The 19,607-nt window shown below is 43.2% G+C and overlaps 1 protein-coding gene across 2 annotated transcripts; it reads right to left on the minus strand.

The window, feature by feature from the left end:
• Positions 1-1,286: 1,286 nt before the first annotated feature.
• Positions 1,287-11,481, minus strand: TICAM2 (toll like receptor adaptor molecule 2). Of its 2 annotated transcripts, none has more exons than XM_024208766.3 (2): positions 11,400-11,481; positions 1,287-4,870 (listed from the first exon to the last, which is right to left on the minus strand). In XM_024208766.3, exon 2 carries the CDS (start codon positions 4,809-4,811, stop codon positions 4,158-4,160), a length of 654 nt encoding a protein of 217 aa, XP_024064534.2. In that variant the 5' UTR covers positions 4,812-4,870; positions 11,400-11,481; the 3' UTR covers positions 1,287-4,157. The 2 variants fall into 2 exon arrangements, with proteins under 2 accessions (XP_024064534.2, XP_024064535.2); XM_024208767.3 differs by lacking the exon at positions 11,400-11,481 and adding an exon at positions 9,788-9,952.
• Between the last annotated feature and the right edge of the window lie 8,126 nt (positions 11,482-19,607).

The following is a 19,607-nucleotide window of genomic DNA, read 5'->3' on the forward strand; positions in this document are numbered from 1 at the left end:
TCCCTTGCCTTCTGGTACGCCCACCTCAGCTCCTTGATCTTAGCATGGCACTGCTGCGTGTCCCTCTCATGTCCCTTCTTCTACATGCCACGAGCAATCTGCCCGTAGATATCAAAGTTCCTACGGCTTGAGCAAAGCTGCAACTGCACAGCCTCCTCTCCCCACAGACCCAACAGCTCTGGTGTACTCCATGAGGGAGTGCGTCTGTTGTGGAAAGCCAGCAGGATCAGCTGGGACGATGTTGTGTGAACAGTCCATGCTGAGCAAATGGAAAGAGGAATTTCAAAAATTCACGGGCCTTTAAACAGGAGGGAGGTGCATGCAGGGCAGCAGAGTTCAAGCTGCTGACCAGAGAGGTCATAATGGGCATTGTGGGACACCTTCTGAAGGCCAATTAGGGTGACATAAACAAGCACAGTGTCTACACTGTTGCTGTGTCACTCGTCAAGGTGGTTTTATTTTGTCGTCATAGCGGGGAGTTACATGGTCGGATGAGCATTTCAGTGCTTACACCTCCACTGTTTTGTTGATGAAAGCTGACTTTTGTCGACAAAACTGTGTAGTGTAGACAAGGCCTGAGTAGAACCTGGTAAGATGGCAGATTGTGATCAGCTACATGCTCCCTTTGGGCTACAAAGGAACTGCAGGATTTAGGAGTCTCCACAAATTTGGTAGGGCATGGAATGGCAGGGTACAAGTTGTCCCATGGAAGCTTGCAGAGGTAGCGAGAGGGTCATTTTTAATTTAGGGTCACTATCTAGTTTTCTTTACATTCTTTTAAAAACACAAGACAGTACCACGTGTTGTGGGAATGTCTTCTGGTTAAACATGCAGAAAGAAGTTGACACTAGAATTAAAATAATTTTGGACTTTAGCAATCAAACATCAGCCAAGAACTACGTTAGAATATTTACCCTTGAATTTGGGCCTTTCTCCAGCATAGTGTTCATGGTTTCTGAGAGCAGCCACAAAGCGAATGATTTTACAGATGAAAATAAATCATGGCACCGACTAGAACAATAATGTTTTGACTTCTTTGACCTAGCGGCCAAAGGGTTACTTTCTCCACAGGGACCAACTACCTGAGTTTAAAGAAATCTGAGCTCCATTTTTAGAAACATTTGACTAAGGAACTCCAAGGCCCGGGGGCCAGTCCAGACCTCCTTCCCCTTCCTGCACCGCCTTAACTCTTTCTCCACCTTCTTTTCCCCCTGCTTTCATACTTTCCTTCCTGCCTTGTGTGTGTTTCCTCCCATAAATTGCAAAGCATTAAATTATTTGATTTCACAGTTTAATATTAAGGTTGTTGCATATACATATTAACGGTATGCTGTACATTACAGATGGTAACTTTAATTTTAGAAAAGAAAAAAACCCAAAATTGTCTATTGTGATTTTTCCATTGAAAAGTAAAAAATTAAAAAACCTTAATAAAAACCAGACAGTAATTAAATCAAATGAATCAATGTACACAGAAGAGCTCTACCAACCCTTCACAATTAAAATCCTCCTCCCTTGATCCACCCAATCCTTTAAGGAAAGTAGATAGGACTTGTACCCTGCACTGTAAGGCAACAGAACAGGGTTCTGTTCATGCTGATCCCAGTTTTGTTTTATAATCCTAAACCCAGTCTTTACACACTCTCCACTCAGCTGTCTATCTGATGCTGCCAGCTGCTCTAGTTGTTGCTGAGCAGTTGTAGTCAACATTGTCTGCGTTGGACACTGTACTAGGTCACTAAGGAATTTCAGGGGTTCTTCAGAGGCTAGGAAAATCCCAAGGGGACTGGAGCAAGACTTCTTCTGGAGACCTTACAGAGGCCTGACTGACAACATTTCAACCTAGACAATTGGTATTTAGTCATTTCGGAGTGTTCGGCAAAGCTGAGTATCAGCCTCCATACAGCTTTAGTACCTGGTCAGTCAGCAGGGGTCTCTTGTGAAAGTAAAAAATTGTTTTGGTACACAATATAAATGATGAGAGATTCATAGCCAATAAGAAGTTTCACCCTGTTGTCAGAGTCCCTGACATCATAAATATCACATAATGAATAAATAGGCCCTGATCCTCAGCTGTACTGGGGCACCTTGCGTAACTCTATTGGTGCAAAGCAGCCCAAAGCTAGCGTGCTACAAAACCACTGTAGCAGCTCCTACATCACAGCCTGCTAGTTGGTTAGTGTAGGGTGCATGGCCAGAGCTTCCCGTTGTCTTGGTGATTCCTAGCTGCCATAACAGCCCCTGAAGGCTACTGTATTGGCTGTATTTTAGAGCAACCCAAAGACTGCTTTAATATAGGTGCACTTGGTCTGTCTGTGGCAAAGGCCTAGGATCAAGGAAGCATGAAAGTAGCTAATGGGGCCACCAGAACTACAGGTGGTGTAGAGGCAGAGGGCCCTATGGGGATCTGATGGGTTTAGAGTGCATATACCTCCTTCTCCCCATGGGGGCAAATCCCCTTCTCAGCAAGATGATGTTGCAAGGGAGCGACGTGAGGGAGTGCATATGGAAATTTCCTCCCCAATTTCACCTCTCTTTGGTTTTACGACACAATAGGCTGATGTGGCCTGATCGTGCATAGCATTTATATATATTATGTTCAAAGCACTGTACAGACATAACTAATTCTCATAACACCTTTGTCAGGAAAGTGTGCAAGTATTAGTCTCATTTTACAGAGAAGGAAATTGAGGCAGCAGGAGAAATTGCTTCTCTGAAGTCACGCAGCAAGTCAGTGAGTGGCACAGCCAGGATTAGAACACAGGATCTCCTAACGTCCAACCGCTATTGGACAGATATTGTGCCAAGGATCAAATCCTACTGTTTTTTTCTTCTCAGCGAGGGACAAGTGATTTTGATGAGAAGTTCACGGTCACCACTTGCACAGAACAAGTGATTTCAAAGAATGAAACACTGACACAGAAATGGGTATTAAAAAATATTAAAATACTCAAATGTCATGCTTGCCCTTTCATTAGAAACAGCAAAGACTTTACTACTGGATTAATACTTCCTTCTCTCCCCATCAACATTACACAAGTGCACTTAAATCTGACTTAATCAAACAATTGAATCATAGGCATTAATCCTATCATGTAAAAGGAAAAACACATACCAGTGTAAATCCATTTTAATAAATCTGGGAAGATATGCCTAAGAACTGGGATACTGGAAGTGTTTTAAACTTAAATAACTCAAAATGATTTAACTTCTAAAATTTCTCCCTTTCTTCTTTTCCAACATGAATGCATGATTCTTATCTCTAAGAGAGACCAGGTGGGTGAGGTAATATCTTTTAGCTAACTTCTGCTGATGAAAGAGACAAGCTTTTGAGCTACAGAGAGCAATTCTTTAGGTACATCTTATCTCTAAGATCTTCACACAGTCTCCCAAGTTCCATCTCTCTATGCATCACTTTGCCAGGTTTTTCTTTAAGACTTGAACAAAAAACAAGTTTAGTGAAAAGAAATTGTGTTTGTTTATTTTAATTTTTAAAATGCACCTACCCATTTGGTCAAGATGTATCATTAGAAAATATATGCTTTTTAACAACTGCAAACATGACAAAAGTAGAGCACACATATTTTGAGATTCTTCTTAAAATAGCAGCATATATTTTGTAGGGTGCTGAATGTATTTTCCTGGTTTCGTAACACTGGTAAGTATTTCGAACATATTTATATTTCTGATATAAAGATTGTTATTAATAGAATAGCCTTCCTTACAGGATGTTATCCTGTGTCGCGTCTGTTGGCTCTCAGTAGCAGCCACTGTTAGTACTATCCTATTTATTATTTGTTTCCAGTAGCAGCTACAACATGTGAGGAGCTGTACAAACTTAAAAGAAGACACAGTATCTGCCCAGTAGAGCGTACAATATAAAGAGAAGCCAGACAAACAAACAAGTAGGGGAAAGTGGCATTTCATAAATAAAGGGGTCAAGGTGATGACTGGCCACATCTTGATAATACTGCTGAAAACATACAGGTGTTAAGTAATAACAATAATGCCTTTATGGGAAACTCTTACCACCATCTTTTCTGTGGGTTAGTTTCTCAAAAGAAGGTTTCTCTCTCTTACTTGAGATGAGTAAGACAACGGATTTACCTCCTTCAATTTAATTATCAATTTAACTGTCTTTATGCATGTCTTTAGCTCTAGTGTGTCTCATTTGTTCTTTCTTTCTTCCACATTGCTTGCTGTTGCCTATATTTCGACTCCTGGAAAATCTTCTCCACTTGTTTAGCAAAGCCAGGACTATCTTCTTCCAGTGCATTAATGGCTTGCAGGACACAAGGAGTCTTCTCCCTTGGAAGTGGATTATTCAGTGGCCTCAATGGTATGACAGAGTTATATTTATGCTGTTTGTTAAGGGCATTCATCAGGGAGGCATAAGACTGGAACTCACACCAAGCCTCACTCAAGAAATGTTCTGTCAACAGAATAATAGTCCATGCTGACCTATTCACAGCATCATTTAAGTTTTGTAAGAAATGTCTACCACTAGGCATTTCAGCAAAGATTATTCCAGGTTTAATACAAAAATTATTTTGTAGCAGATGCTGGAGTCGGCTGGCTTCATCTGCATCATTCTGAGCATGCAGAATCACAAACTTGTAAAACACATCCTCAGGATCCTCATCACTGCTGTGAATTTCTGAAACTTTTGTAGAGATCCCTTCTATGTCAAGAGACAGGCCACACAATTCATGATTTTGCTTGAAGTCTCTCTGGCCTGCACTCACATTGGTACCCTTTTCTGTGTTATTTGGTGGAGGGGGCGGATTTCTTTTGGAGTTATTGTTGCCCATTATGATAAATGTATACGTCAGAAGATGTGTTCACGTGGTTAACATCTACTCATTTCATTCTAAAAAACAAAAAGTAAAAACCTGTTGAATCTTGTGACAACCTAAAAAAGGCATTCATAGCAATCTAGAAATAACCTGAACTGTCTGAATTGGGCTATTATACATCTTAATGAAAAATAGCAAAAATGCTGAAAGGCACCTGGTGGCAAAAGTGGACAATAAACTATATGACCGAGCAATACAATATTTCAGCAAAGAAAAAAGTGGTTTTAGGCTACGGTAGGAGCATGTCATGGAACAGGGAGTTAACTGTCCAACTATACTATATAGACCTCAGCTAAGATTACATCTTGAATACTGTGTTCACCTTAAAGATGTTCACCAGAAAGATGTCAGCAAATTGGAGTAAATTCATAGACGAGCAAGAGCCCATGTATTATATAGTATGTTAGATCTAAATTATACAACAAGGCTTCCCCCATAAATGCATTGAATTCTGCAGAAAACCAGGAATTATATGTGACAATGGTTAGTTGATTATAAAGCCATTTGATAACCTTCAATTTTATTGAAATTCCAAAAATATTCCCACAAAGTTCTATTTCTGTAGATTCATGCAATGCAAATGGAGATTTAGGGTCTGATTCCCTTCCCACAGAAGTCAGTGAAAAGCTTCCAATAGATTTCAATGGAAGTTGGATTAGACTCACATAGCCACATAATTATATTATACATATGGCCTTGTAGAAGAGCTATAAAAATGTTTAAAGAACTAGAAGAAGTGACCCTAGGAGGAAAGATGCAACTATGCATAGACTGGTGAAACAATAAATGAAGGAGACATCATAACACAATTTATAAACATATGATGAGGAATGTAAAAAACAAGGAGAGTGTGTAATTGTTTAGAATGGGTAAAAATGGTATGATGCCCGGTGAGTAAATGAAATTAAGACCAGAACAATTTAGGTTGGATATCAGAAAAAAGCCTTCTGGTTGTGAAAACTATTAATTTATAAAATAGTCTCTGCAAGGAAGTGGTGGTGGACTCTTCGCTAGTCTCACTTTAAAACTGAATTAGATAAAGCACTATAAATTGTTTGGGATCAATCCTGTATTGGCTAGCATTTTACTATTTAATAGATCTTCCCCATTTCTAACATCTGTGAAATGGCACAATGAAAGCAAAGGGAAACTGGTAACCTTTTTGTACTTTTAAAAAAGATTAAGTTTTCATCATTGACGCAAGTGAATAAATAATTTTTAAAAAAACAGATAATATTATGCAGAATATTTTTAATTAAAGTGTTGTACAAAGCGTTAGCTATTCATTTTGAACATGATAAAAAGTGTGATTCAATTTCTGTGTGCTCCAATAAAGGGGCATCCATATTACTTTAGTGACACATAAGTCATGATGTTCTACTAACGATAGAGTGACTGCTTTGACAGAGCCCTAGCAGAATGACACTGAAGGGGATCAAGAAATCTGTACATGTAAAGTGATTATTATCTGTTAATAGTATAGCACTAATGAAAATTAAGGGGTATATGGCAATTATTAAATAGTTCTGAAACACTTCTCTTTACATGTAGAATAGTGTCTAAAAACCTTGATACCTTTTCTGGGATTTTAATAAAATTAAATTCATCCAAGGTGAACTACTGGTTTGTATATCTATTGATTAAAATGCTTCCCTATTTATTCTGATAAGTGAATGCTTGTATTGACAAAAGCATCATAAAGCACACACGTTTCTGCAATAATACAACACTACCTTGTATTAAATAGATTAGCTATTGTCATCTTATGTTTGCTTTTTAGAAAATAATATTGTGAAATGGATCATTTCACCAAGAACCATATGGCTCCAATCCTATAAACTTTTATCCATGTGAATAGCCCCACTGACTTCAAATTAATGAAAAATATTCTTAAAAAACTGACATTTCAAAGGATATTTATTCCTGTTTATTAACATGCCCTAGAAGCTTTAACCCAGCTTTTGTTGCCTTAACAATTTATTTGTCCTCCACAGCCTTGTTAACGTTGCTCAGTGCTGAGTAAAGCAGTTGTTTTGAATAGTTGCATGAAAATTGTACAAATTTGCAAACAGATACAGTATAAGAAAAAAAGTTAAACCAATCTTTTGGCCGATCCACCATGGAAGTACCTAAATGAAAAGCAGTTTGATCTTGCATTGCCCATACCTGCTGTATTTTTTAAAAAAGCGCTTATACACCTCTACCCCGATATAACGCAACCTGATAAAACACGAATTCGGATATAACGCGGTAAAGCAGTGCTCCGGGGGGGCGGGGCTGCGCACTCCGGCGGATCAAAGCAAGTTCGATATAACACGGTTTCACCTATAATGTGGTAAGATTTTTTGGCTTCCGAGGACAGCGTTATATCGGGGTAGAGGTGTATTCAGTTTCTTTTCTTTGCAATATTGGAACACATTTTATTTTAGCTGGAACAGCGCCACCTTGTGACACATACTTACAACAGAGCATCAGCATGTACATCATCCTTTATATTAAGTGTATGTCAAGATGTTTTATAGAATTAATACATGGCCAAAATGATCCATTCCATTTCAATGAGCAGAGGAGTCTGAGATCCAGCAGATCCTCTCCTAAGACACAGAGGGCCTGATTCTGTTTTCACACTGTTTTTACAGTGGTATAATTTCACTGATCTCAGTGGAGTTTCTCTTGATTTACATTGGTATTAGCAGAATCAGATCCAGATGATGTGAGGCCACAGCTCAGGGTATTTTCTCCTTCCCTTGGCCAGAAGGAAACTACTCTCCTAGAGTTCTGCACGGGGCAGTGCTCCACTGAGCTTTGAGAGCAAGAGTGGGAAGAGGTAGGGCTGAGTCTCAGCCAGCAGTATCCCTTGAGGAGAAGATGATTTTGTCCAGATTCTCATAACATGAAGGATCAGATTATTACTAGTCACTCTTTGGCAAATACATATTTTTGTTGGCAGAGCCCAATAATGAGTGTTTCTTCACAGGGAGAATGTATCTATGTAATTTCTTATTCTCCCAAATGATTTTTTTAATAAAATTAAAACTTTTAAAGTAAGCACATAGTGCCAGTTTGGCCCCAATTTCTGTAATTTAACTTTTGCTAGAATAACATTTTATCTTGTTAACTTCAGAATGGAGAAGCATTTGGGGAAGGTTTACACAACACTGTCATACTTTTTTCAGTAACACATATCCATGCCCAAAGGTGGCTATGTATGCATCCTTCCAAGCCTTACTATACTCTGAGCTCCCTCCTGAGAAAGCTGTTTCTAGGCGTTTTCTCCCCAAGAATTCCTCTCTCACTCCCAAATCCCTCCTTTCCCAGAGGAGAAGTTTTTAATGCTGTAGAATGGAGCTAAGGAGACTATGCCCTAGCTTCTAGCTTGATTCTACAGAATGGTGCTACCTCTGCTTTCACGTACCTTACATTCCTCAGAGTAAACTTAAAAATCACACTTCGATCTGAAAATTTGTACCTACTATTGTTACAAGTAACACCAAAAGAGCTATAACTGATAGATTTTTGGGAGAGAAAAAAATACTTTAGTTAAATTACAAAAGACTGTCAAATGCTCAAAGTAACCCATGGGTCCCAATGTTTTCCCTGTATAGTCAATTTCCCTCTTTTGTTTCTGTGAATCTTTCACACATCAAAAAAGGAAAAGAAAAAATTTAAATACAAAATTTTAATTGTAAACCTTCCAAAACAGGCAAGGGACTCAGGGATGTCTGTACTGCTTGAAACTACTTTTAACTCATTTTTGGAACTGACTACATTTTAAGTTGACAGGGTCCCTTTAAGTTTTAAAACCAGCACTAATAAAAACTAATAAGTTCTTATGTTGTCAAAATGGAGATTCAATCATGTTTTTAAACAAAGTTTTATATGAATGTCTTAATATTTAATTTTAAGCATAATTTGCAGAATCTAAGCAGACACCTGCACGGCCACACCAGCAAGCAGGGCCAACTTTAGGAACTGCGGGGCCCGATTGGAATAGTTTCAATGGGGCCCCGGCAGGGATGACTCACCCGCGGCGCTCCAGGTCTTCGGCGGCACTTCCGGTGGGTCCTTCACTCGCTCTGGGTCTTCAGCAGCACTGAAGGACATGGCCCCGATCCCCCGACCGGAGCCCCGGGAGGAGCGTGGCGACACCCCCGGCCCCGATCCCCCGGCCAGAGCCCCGTGAGGAGCACGGCGACATCCCTGGCCCCGATCCACAGGACGGAGTGGCAGGCGGAGTGCGGCGAAACCCCCGGCCCCGGTTCCCCGACCAGAGCCCCGGGAGTAGTGCGGTGAAACCCCCGGCCCCGATCCACGGGACGGAGCGACAGGCGGAGCGCGGCTAAACCCCCAGCCCCTCTCCCCCGGGGGATCGGAGCCAGGGATTTCGCTGCGCGGTGCCCGCCGCTCCGGCCAGGGAATCGGGGCCAGGGGTTTAGCTGCGCTCCGCCCACTGCTCCGGTCGAGGGATCGGGGCCGGGGGTTTCGCCATGCTCCTCCCGGCGCTCCGGCCGTGGGATCGGGACCGGGGGTTTCTCCGCAATCCGCCCGGCGCTCCGGCTGGGGGAGCGGGACGGGGGTTTCGCCGCCGAAATCCCGGAGCAAGGGAAGGACCCACCGCCGAGTGAGTAAAAATTAAAAAGGCGCCTAAGTTAGGTGCTCTTCTAGGCGCAGGGCCCGATTCGGGGGAATCGACCTAAAGCCAGCCCTGCTAGCAAGCTGCCATAAATTTAAATGTGCAATGTTCTTCAGCTTTGACCCCGGGGCATTACACCTCTTAGAGCCAGTAGATTTTAATTCTTACCGCTATGGCGACTCATGGGAGGGACACAAAGGGGGGCACCAGCTAAAGGGGGGGCACGTGACCTCCCCATGTGACTCCTCCATGCCCCGCCCCAGCGTGGGACCCCCGCGCTCTCCCCATCCCACATTACCTTGGGGACTGGGATCTGCGCCAGCTCCCGCTGATATTCGGCTGCTCTTCCTGGCAGCCAGGCCCCGGAGCCACTCCCGGATGCTGCCTGGTGCAGCACAGCAGCTGCCTGGGAGAGTGCACGGCTCTCCCAGGCAACGTGGCTGGAAGAGGAAAGGCTCTGGCCCTCCGGCTCTAGCCCCATCCCTTCCTCTTCCTGCCCGGGCTGGTGGGGGCACTTAAACCTGGGAAGGGTCACATGACCCTTTGTGCCCCTATCACCAGTCACCTTTTCTGACTGTCAAATTTATATAGAAATCTGTGTCTGCTGAACCGCAGGGATCTTCCGGGAACCGCATCAGTGAAAGGATCAGAAGGTGGGCCTGGCCAGCGGCCCCACGCCGGCAGCTCCTCGGGTGCAGCTGTACCGCCCCACAGCCCCGCCCACAGCTACATCTCCTGTCTGGGGTCTGTACAGCCCTGCCGGAGGGGACAGGGCTGGGGGCGGTACAGCCGTGCCGGAGGAGCTGCCTGCCCGGGGCTGCCCGGCGGCCCCACATTCTGCTTTCGCCGCTGTGATTCCCGGGAGAGCCCTGCGGTGCGCAGCAGCTACCGAATGTGTCGTTCCGGTATGGCGTGCTGGCAATAAATGTCTTAATGGCATGGCGTACCTGACTGTACTAGGGCCGCCCGGGCGGGGGGGGGGAGGGGCAATTTGCCCCAGGCCCCCACGGGAATATAGTATTCTATAGTATTTTTATGGAAAGGGCCCCCGATATTGCTTTGCCCCAGGCTCCCTGAATCCTCTGGCCGGCCCTGGACCGTACCGGCTTATTTGCACCACTGCTTATGCCCATCACACCTGGGCTTTCATTTGATCTCAGATGTTAATAAATGTTTTGAGTAATACTTTTCGATCTAGATTCCCTCACCAAGCTAGTACAGGGAGGTGTATTTTACACCTCTGTTCTCCCCCTGGAGAAGTCACCCAGAGTGAGGGCAGGCAGTGCTTCTGCCACCTGCCATCCTCAACTATTGAGCTGGAGAAAACACCTTTACATTGCCGTCCCAGGGAAGGCTGCTGAGCGGTGTTTTTCCATCAGTGCACCCCTTCGCCAGCCGGCTACTCTCTTTTACTCTTCTCCTCGCCCCTGCCCCCTGCTTCCAGCAGAATAACAGCCCCAGCCCGGGATTATACTGGCAGAATTGGTACAGACCCCGGGGCCGATCTGTGCCAGGATTCCTCCCCACAGACAGATCTGTTTCTGGCCGAAGAAACAGAGCAAGTTAGGGAAGCCTCTTGTGCTTTGCCTCCATAGTAGTGAGGGGGCAGCTCGGCTGCCCGCGGCTCGGCGGCGGGGAAGAAGGCTGGGCTGAGACCTGTCTCGCTGGGGTGAGGCTCTAGGGGCCAGCTCGTGTCATGGGAGCCGTAGGGCAGCCGGTGCGGGACGGGCGCAGGGGGAAGCGGCGGGGGCCGGGGCTGCGACAGGGAGGGGGCCGCGCAGGGTCTGGCCGGGGCGTCGCGTGGGGCTGTAGCTCAGGGGAAGCGGCGGGGCCCAGGCTCTCGGCGGGTCTCCCCCCGGGAAGGGAAGCGCCGCGGGTAGAGTCTGGGCCGCCCCGTCGGAGTCACTTACAGGGCTGAGGCCGCTCGTCCTTCCCCGCAGGCGGACGCGGTGGCGCTGGCTGGCGAGGGACCGGGGCGGGGCTCGGCTACCGCTTTCCCCATCAGCTCCGGGAAACAAAAGCCGCGTGTGACGGGCAGGACCGCGCCCTGTCACGCCGAGCGCTGCTGGGAGCAGCCGCCCGCCTCAGCGGAGGAGCGGACTCGGGCCCCGCGCTGGGCTGGCTGAGCCGCATAACCCACATGGCGGGCACCATGGGAGCCAGCCCCCGCCTCCGTTCTCTGGTTTTCATAAAGGGCGAATTGAAAAGCGGCTGGAACACAGGTGCGCACAAGAACATCCCCTGGTAACGTGAGATTAAAAAGTTCCCCCCAGTTTGGCAAAGCGACAAACGCGAAGAAGAGCTCGGTGTATTGGAAGCGTCTCTTTCACCAACCCTAGCTGAGCCAATAAAAGATATCACCTCACCCACCTTTGCTCTTCCTGCTTCGAGGCATAAGCCAACCTTTGGAGGCATTCAGAAGCTTTCGTCGTAGGGCATGTTATTGCATCCGTTCCCATTTCAGGGGTTCTTTCACCTTCCTCTGTAGCATCCGGTACTGGCCACCACTATAACCGAATGAGAGAGCACTGGGCTAAATGAACCTCTGGGCTGAGTGGCAGTGGTTATGGAGTAGGCTCCAAAAAGCTACTTAGGCGTTGTTCAATTTTTAGGCACCACTTGTGACCCACAAAACTCCTGCTCGCCTGCTGCATAATCCTGCAGGCTCCTAAAGTCACTCGGCCCCTACGGTTTTGCCTCTGGGCATGCACTCTGCAGCTTCACTTGAGGTGGCTGGGCAGATGGCTCTTGCCTGAGGACTGCATACTGCTCCCTCACTTGAGATGCTCAGATGCCTATCTCCAGCTAAGCCCCAGAGCAATTCACAACCTGGGAAAGAAGCATTCGGCCCCATAAATCATATGGGGAGGCCCAATCCCATAGGCCACCTCTGAGCATACTACCAGATTGGACTCCTCAAGTAAATTTCACACAGAACAGCCAGGACTCATGGGAGGAGGTGGCTGTCCCATTTAGCCTTGTGGCTAGAGTACTTGCCCAGACTGTAGGAGCCCCTTGGTTCAAAACCCCCTTTGCCCAATGAAGAGGCATTTGAATGGGGATGTGGCATCTCTCAGATCAAGTTGAAATATGAATGGGGCAGACAAAGAATGATTCTATAGCCTAGTGGTTAGGGTACTCACCCAGGGGGTACCAGGCCTGCTCAAATACCTTCTCCCCTAGTTGATGGATCTCTAGCAGACCAAGGCACTTATCTCAGAGAGTGGTGGGGCTTAGGACAGCTGTATTATCAGCACCTCCCATGGGCTAATTTAGGCAGCTCTCCTCTTAGCATGTTAGCTTTATGGATTGTATTCTTGGGTGCTAATATTCATTGTTAGGCAAGGGTTCCTCTACCCAAGCTTTATGGCCCATAGTGTTATACTGGTGGAGGAGTGGCACTCTATGTGAAAGAAAGCATAAAACAAATCAGTAAAAATCCTAAATGAATCAAACAGTACCATGGTATCTCTATGGATAGAAATGCCATGCTTGAATAATAAAAGTAGAAACATACTACTGACCACCTGCCCTGGATGATGACAGACTATGAAATGCTCAGGGAGATTAGAGGCTACAAAAAACAGAAAACCCAATAATAATGGGGGATTTCAACTAGCCCCATATTTTCTGGGCACCAGCCACCTCTGGACAGGATGCAGACAGAAAATTTCTGAATTTTCAAACCATGACTGCCTGCTTCTTGGAGCACCTGTTGGGATCCCCTCTGAGATCTTTTCCACTCAGCTTATCTAGAACACCTTGTCCAGTTCTGGGATCCAAAAAACTCAGACTGCACATTTAGTCACTCAGGTTCCTTTATTTGGCATACAGCAAAGCTACACTTGAGTTGAGCAGACTCCAGAATAGGGGGTGGGTATGGGACATACCACACATCCAAAGTTACACAGCAAACCTCTTCCATTATATGTATTTACATATTACATTGCATTTACTACATATTGCATCATGTTTTTGGATTGGCATGGTTACTTTGCAGGAACTAATCCCTGGGCAGCATGCTCTGTCCATGCTCAATTTACTCTTTACCTCTTATCTACATTCCTAACTTATTTTGTCCATTGTGAATAAATGGTGAACTGGATGTTCTCCCTTTTATCTTAGCTGGCTCAGACATTTGGTCTTTTTAGCCTACTGCCATATTTACTTTCCGTATTTAGCACAAATGTTCTGTTTTCAGCCTAATCACCTGTTTACCTCCCTAATTCTATCCTCCAAGAAATGAGGCCTCCCTCCAAGTGTGAATTACACGGCCTAGCCTCAGCTACAGCTGCTAGTCCTGGAATCCTTTAGGAGAGAGGCAGTTCTTGATTTAGTCCAAAGTGGAACACTGGATCTGGTTCAAGAGGTGAATTATTGCTGAACCGCTCAGTAATAGCTACCATAATGTAATTAAATTAGGGCTGTCAAGCGATAAAAAAATTAATCGTGATTAATCACGCTGTTAAACAATAGAATACCATTTATATAAATATTTTTGGATGTTTTCCACATTTTCAAATATATTGATTTCAATTACAACACAGAATTGAAAGTGTACAGTGCTCGCTTTACATTTATTTTTATTATAATTTGCTCTGTAAAAAATAGTAATTTTCAATTCACTTAGTACAAGTACTGTAGTGCAATCTGTACCATGAAAGTTGAACTTACAAACGTAGAATTATCTACAAAAAATAACTACATTCAAAAATAAAACAGTGTAAAACTTTAGAGCCTACAGGACCACTCAGTCCTCCTCCTTGTCAGCCAATCGCTCAGACAAAAGTTTGTTTACAATTGCAGGAGATAATGCTGCCTGCTTCTTGTTTACGTCACCTGAAAGTGAGAACAGGCGTTCGCATGGCACTGTTGTAGCCGGCGTTGCAAGATAAAGTAAATGTAACTATTTGCAAGATATTAGTGCCAGATGCGCTAAAGATTCATATGTCCCTTCATGCTTCAACCACCATTCCAGGGGACATGTGTCCATGCTGATGATGGGTTCTGCTCAGTAATGATCCAAAGCAGTGCAGACCAATGCATGTTCATTTTCATCATCTGAGTCAGATGTCACCAGCAGAAAGCTGATTTTCTTTTTTTGGTGGTTGGGTTCTGTAGTTTCTGCATCAGTGTTGCTCTTTTAAGACTTCTGAAAGCATGTATCACCCCGTCCCTCTCAGATTTTGGAAGGCATTTTAGATTCTTAAATCTTGAGTCAAGTGCTGTAGCTATCTTTAAAAATCTCACATTGGTACCTTCTTTGTGTTCTCAAACCTGCAGTGAAAGTGTTCTTAAAATGAACATGGTGGGTCATCATCCGAGACTGCTATAATATGAAATATATGGCAGAATGCGGGTAAAACAGAGCAGGAGACATACAATTCTTCCCCAAAGAGTTCAGTCACAAATTTAATTAACACATTTTTTTAATGAGCGTCATCAGCATGGAAGCATGTCCTCTGGAATGGTAGCCAAAGCATGAAGGAGATACGAATGTTTAGCATATCTGGCATATATAGAGGTGACCAGACAGCAAATATGAAAAATCAGGACGGGGGTGGGGGGTAATAGGAGCCTATATAAGAAAAAGACCCAAAAATTGGGACTGTCCCTATAAAATCGGGACATCTGGTCACCCTAGGCATGTAAATATTTTGCAATGCTGGCTACACAAGTGCCATGCAAATGTCTGTTCTCACTTTCAGGTGACATTGTAAATAAGAAGTAGGCAGCATTATCTCCCATAAATGTAAAACTGGTTTGTCTTAGCAATTGGCTGCACAAGAAGTAGGACTGAGTGGACTTGTAGGCTCTAAAGTTTTACATTGTTTTGGTTTTTTGTGCAGTTATGTTATAAATGTAGAATTTTTTTTGTAAGTTGCTCTTTCACAATAAAGAGATTGCACGGTACTTGTATGAGGTGAATTGAAAAATACTATTTCTTTTATCATTTTTACAGTGCAAATATTTGTAATAAAAATATAAAGTGAGCACTGTATACTTTGTATTCTTTTTTGTAATTCAAATCAATACATTTGAAAATGTAGAAAAACATCCAAAATATTTAATAAATTTCAATTGGTATTCTACTGTTTAACAGTGTGATTAAAATTGCGATTAATCCCGATTAATTTTTTAAATAGAGATTAATATTTGAGTTAATCGCATGAGTTAACTGCAATTAACTCAAAGGCCCTAAATTAAATTTAACATCTTTGGAGTGGGGAAATACCAAAGAAACCCACCACAGTAGCATTTAACTTCAAAAAGGGAGTGACACAAAAATGAGAAAGCTAGTTAAAATGGAAATTAAAAGGAAAAGTCACAAGAGTGAAATGTCCACATGCTGCATGGAAACTTTTTAAAAACACCATAATGGGAGCTCAAACTATATGTATAAATAAAAAACCAATGCTACGACAGCTAAACAGAATAAAAATGGTGGTTAGACACAAAACGACACCTTTTGTGTCTAACTGGAGGTCAAATCTTATCGAGGAAAATAGAAAGGAACAAACTCTGGCAAGTCAAGTATAACTAGGCAGGCCAAAAAAGAATTTGAAGAGCAACTGGCAAAAGACAAAAACTAACAGCAAATATTTTTTAATTACATCAGAAGCAGGAAGCCTACCAAACAATCAGTGGGGCCCCCTTGGACAATCAAGGTGCAAAAAGAGCATTTAAGGAAGACAAGGCCATTGCAGAGAAGCTAAATGAATTCTTTGCATCTGTGTTCACTGCAGAGGATGAGGGGGAGATTCCCACACCTGAGCCATTCTTTTTAGAGGACACATCTGAGAAACTGTCCCAGACCAAGATGTGAATGGAGGAGATTTGGAACAAATTGATAAATTAAACAGTAATAAGTCACTAGGACAGATGATATTCACCCAAGAATTCTGACGGAACAAATATGAAATTGCAGAACTACTAACCTGGTATGTAACCTATCACTTAAATCAGCTTCTGTACCAGATGATGGAGAATAGCCAATGTGACACCTATTTTTTTAATAAAAAGACTCCAAAGGTGCTCCCAGCAATTACAGGCCAGTAAGCCTAACTAGTATCAGGCAAATTTGTTGAAACTATCATCAAGAACAGAATTACCAGACCCATAGATGAACACGATTTGTTGGGGAAGAGTCAACATAGGTGTTGTAAAGGGAAATCATGCCTCACCAATCTATTAGAATTTTCTGAAGGGATCAATAGCTGATACAGCATGATGTTGTGAAGGACAAGTCTATAACAGGGTTCAATAAAGAACCAAGTAAGTTCATGGAGGATAGGTCCATCAATGGCTATCAGCCAGGATGGGCAGGGATGGTGTCCCTAGCCTCTGTTTGCCAGAAGCTGGGAGTGGGCGACAGGGGATGGATCACTTGATGATTACCTGTTCTTTTCATTCCCTCTGGGGCACCTGGCATTGGCCACTGTCGGAAGACAAGATACTGGGCTAGATAGACCTTTGGTCTGACCCAGTATGGCTGTTCTTATGTAGTGAACTTGGACTTCCAGAAAGCCTTTGACAAGATCCCTAACCAAGGCTCTTAAGCAAGTAAGAAGTTGTGGGATAAGAAAGAAGGTCTCCTGGATCAGTAACTGGTTAAAAGATAGGAAACAAAGGGTAGGAATAAATGGTCAGTTTTCAGAATGAAGAGAGGTAAATAGTATCCCCCAAGGATCTGTACTGGGATCAGTGCTGTTCAACATCTTCATAAATGATCTAGAAAAAGGAGTAAACAGTGAGGTGGCAATGTTTGCAGATGATACAAAATTATTCAAGACAGTTAAGTCTAAAGCTGACTGTAAAGAGTTACCAAGGAATGGGCACCAAAAAGGCAGGTGAAATTTAGTGAGTCAAGAATAAATAGGACCTCCTTCTCTAAGTGAACCCCACCTTCAGAGAAGGAATTCAGCATTCCTTGTTACTGAGCACTCTGAACTGGCCAATCCTAGCCAACCCTTCACTGGTTGCACTGGAATTTGCTAGCTATCACCTAGTGTCAAATCCCCCATTCCTAAGCAAACTGCTAGTTAAAAAAGCTAGTTAACTGGTAGGCATAATGAAATAGTGAAGAGATGGCTACTACCCTGATCTCTCCAAATTATCCAGGCAGTCGGTCTTAGATTCCTGACGGAGTCATAGCATCAGTTTGTTAGACTTCATCCCATCCTTTCCAACAACAACCTGACTGATCACAGATACCATTTTTTACCTCCAGATGGGATTACTGCAATGCCTTGGACTGAAGCACTGGCTCTGAAAAGACTAACTGGTGCAGGAAAAGAGCAGCTTCACACTTTCAGCAGCATACAACACTGAAGATATATTACTCATATATGCTACTATTGTAATGACTCCCTTATTCAACATCAGGTTAAGTTTAATGTCTCGGTCCTTCAACTACCTCAACAGACAGGGACCAAAGAGCTACCTCACCCTACTACCAACTTGTCTCCTTAGATGATTCCATTGGTCCTATCTCAAAGCCAACACTTAGGTATACAGGAAACAACTTTGACAGCTGGTTGAGTCTGTGGAATTCATTCCATGAACAAAGGATGACCACAAACCACCTCTTGAATCTTGCTTTTCCCTAAAAGCATTTCAACTAATTACTTGCTGGACAAAAATATGTAACAAACTCCTAAAGGGATATGGGGGTAATGAGCACAGTATAAAAACCAATAAAGAATACTATATAGATGGGGAAGAAGAAGAAATGGAAGGGCATAAATTATTTATTTTTAAACACAATTCTGGAAGGTGCCCACATACCAAGGGGATTGGTAACATAAAATGCTGAATAGAATAGTTTTCAAAGTATTTTTGATTTGCTTCATTTACTAAATATTTATTTTCTTAGCAGCAGTCTGGTATAATAATAATCAGAACTCCATGTACTGTATAAGCAAATTTGTAAGAATTCTTATCCTACAGCCTTAGGCACTTAGGTTATGTCTACCCTACGCAACTTTTAGCGACACAGCTGTGCCGCTTCAGCTGTGCCACTAAAAGGCGCACAGTATAGCCGCTGTCAGCAGGAGAGTTCTCCCGCCAACAAAAAACATTCACTCCCAATGAGCGGCAGTAGTTTTGTCAGCAGAAGAGCTCTGTTCACACCGGCGCTTTTTGTCAGCAAAACGTGTGTCGTTCGGGGGTGTTTTTTTTCCACACTCCTGAACGACAAAACTTTTGTCATTCAGGTTCCAGGGTAGACAAAGCCTTAGACACAGACATGTAGGGCTGAAAGGGATCTAGAGAGTCAACTAGTTAGTCCTTCCTTTCCCCATGGCTCCACTGAGACAGGATTACGTGTACCTAGACCATCCCTGACAGATGTTTGTCTACCTGGTTCTTAAAAACCACCAATGATGGTGACTCACAACCTCCCTAGGTAACCTGTTGCAGTGCTTAACTATCCTTATAGTTAATTTTTTTTTTAAAATATCTAACCTAAAACTCACCCTTTCTGCAAACTAAGTCCTTTACTTCTTGTCCTACCCTGGGTGAAGATGAACAACTGATTGCCATCCTCTTTATAAGAGCCTATTATATATTTTAAAGACTGTTGTCCCCTCTCAGCCTTCTCTTCTCTAGACTAAACATGCCCAATTCTTTCAATCTTTCTTCGTGGGTCATTTTCTAAACAATTACCTATTTCCTTATACAAGACACTCCTGTTAAAACTTCCCAGAATGACATGTTTCGTAACAGCATCACATTGTTATCTCATTCAATTTGTCACCCACTATAACCCCTAGATCCCCTTTGATATGTACAGATTAAATATATAACTAGATAATTACATTTAGATAACTATACTATTCTCTAAACCTCATACTTGTGGCAGTATCACAAAAAGGGAAGTCTCTTTGTAAGACAAAACTACACCTTAAACTCCACTCAATCCAATAGATGCAGGTTACAAAGCACTGGTGCAGTGCACTCATGATGCATTGCTTAACAAGCAAGCAACCGTATTGCACTAACTCAAGTCTCTAAATTGCCTTAAAGTATAGCCTCATATGGAGTGCCTTGCAGTAATCCAATCTCAAATTTAAAGAAATGTGGATAACAAGCAATCAAGTGGCATCTAATAAATTAAT

Source organism: Terrapene carolina, unplaced genomic scaffold (assembly GCF_002925995.2).
Source record: "Terrapene carolina triunguis isolate 2854851 unplaced genomic scaffold, T_m_triunguis-2.0 Scaffold69, whole genome shotgun sequence".
In the NCBI taxonomy this organism is placed as follows: domain Eukaryota; kingdom Metazoa; phylum Chordata; order Testudines; family Emydidae; genus Terrapene; species Terrapene triunguis.

Bases quoted from the DNA above. Each gene is read 5' to 3' on its own strand.
- TICAM2 (XM_024208766.3), bottom strand. From the start codon at position 4,811: ATGGGCAACAATAACTCCAAAAGAAATCCGCCCCCTCCACCAAATAAC.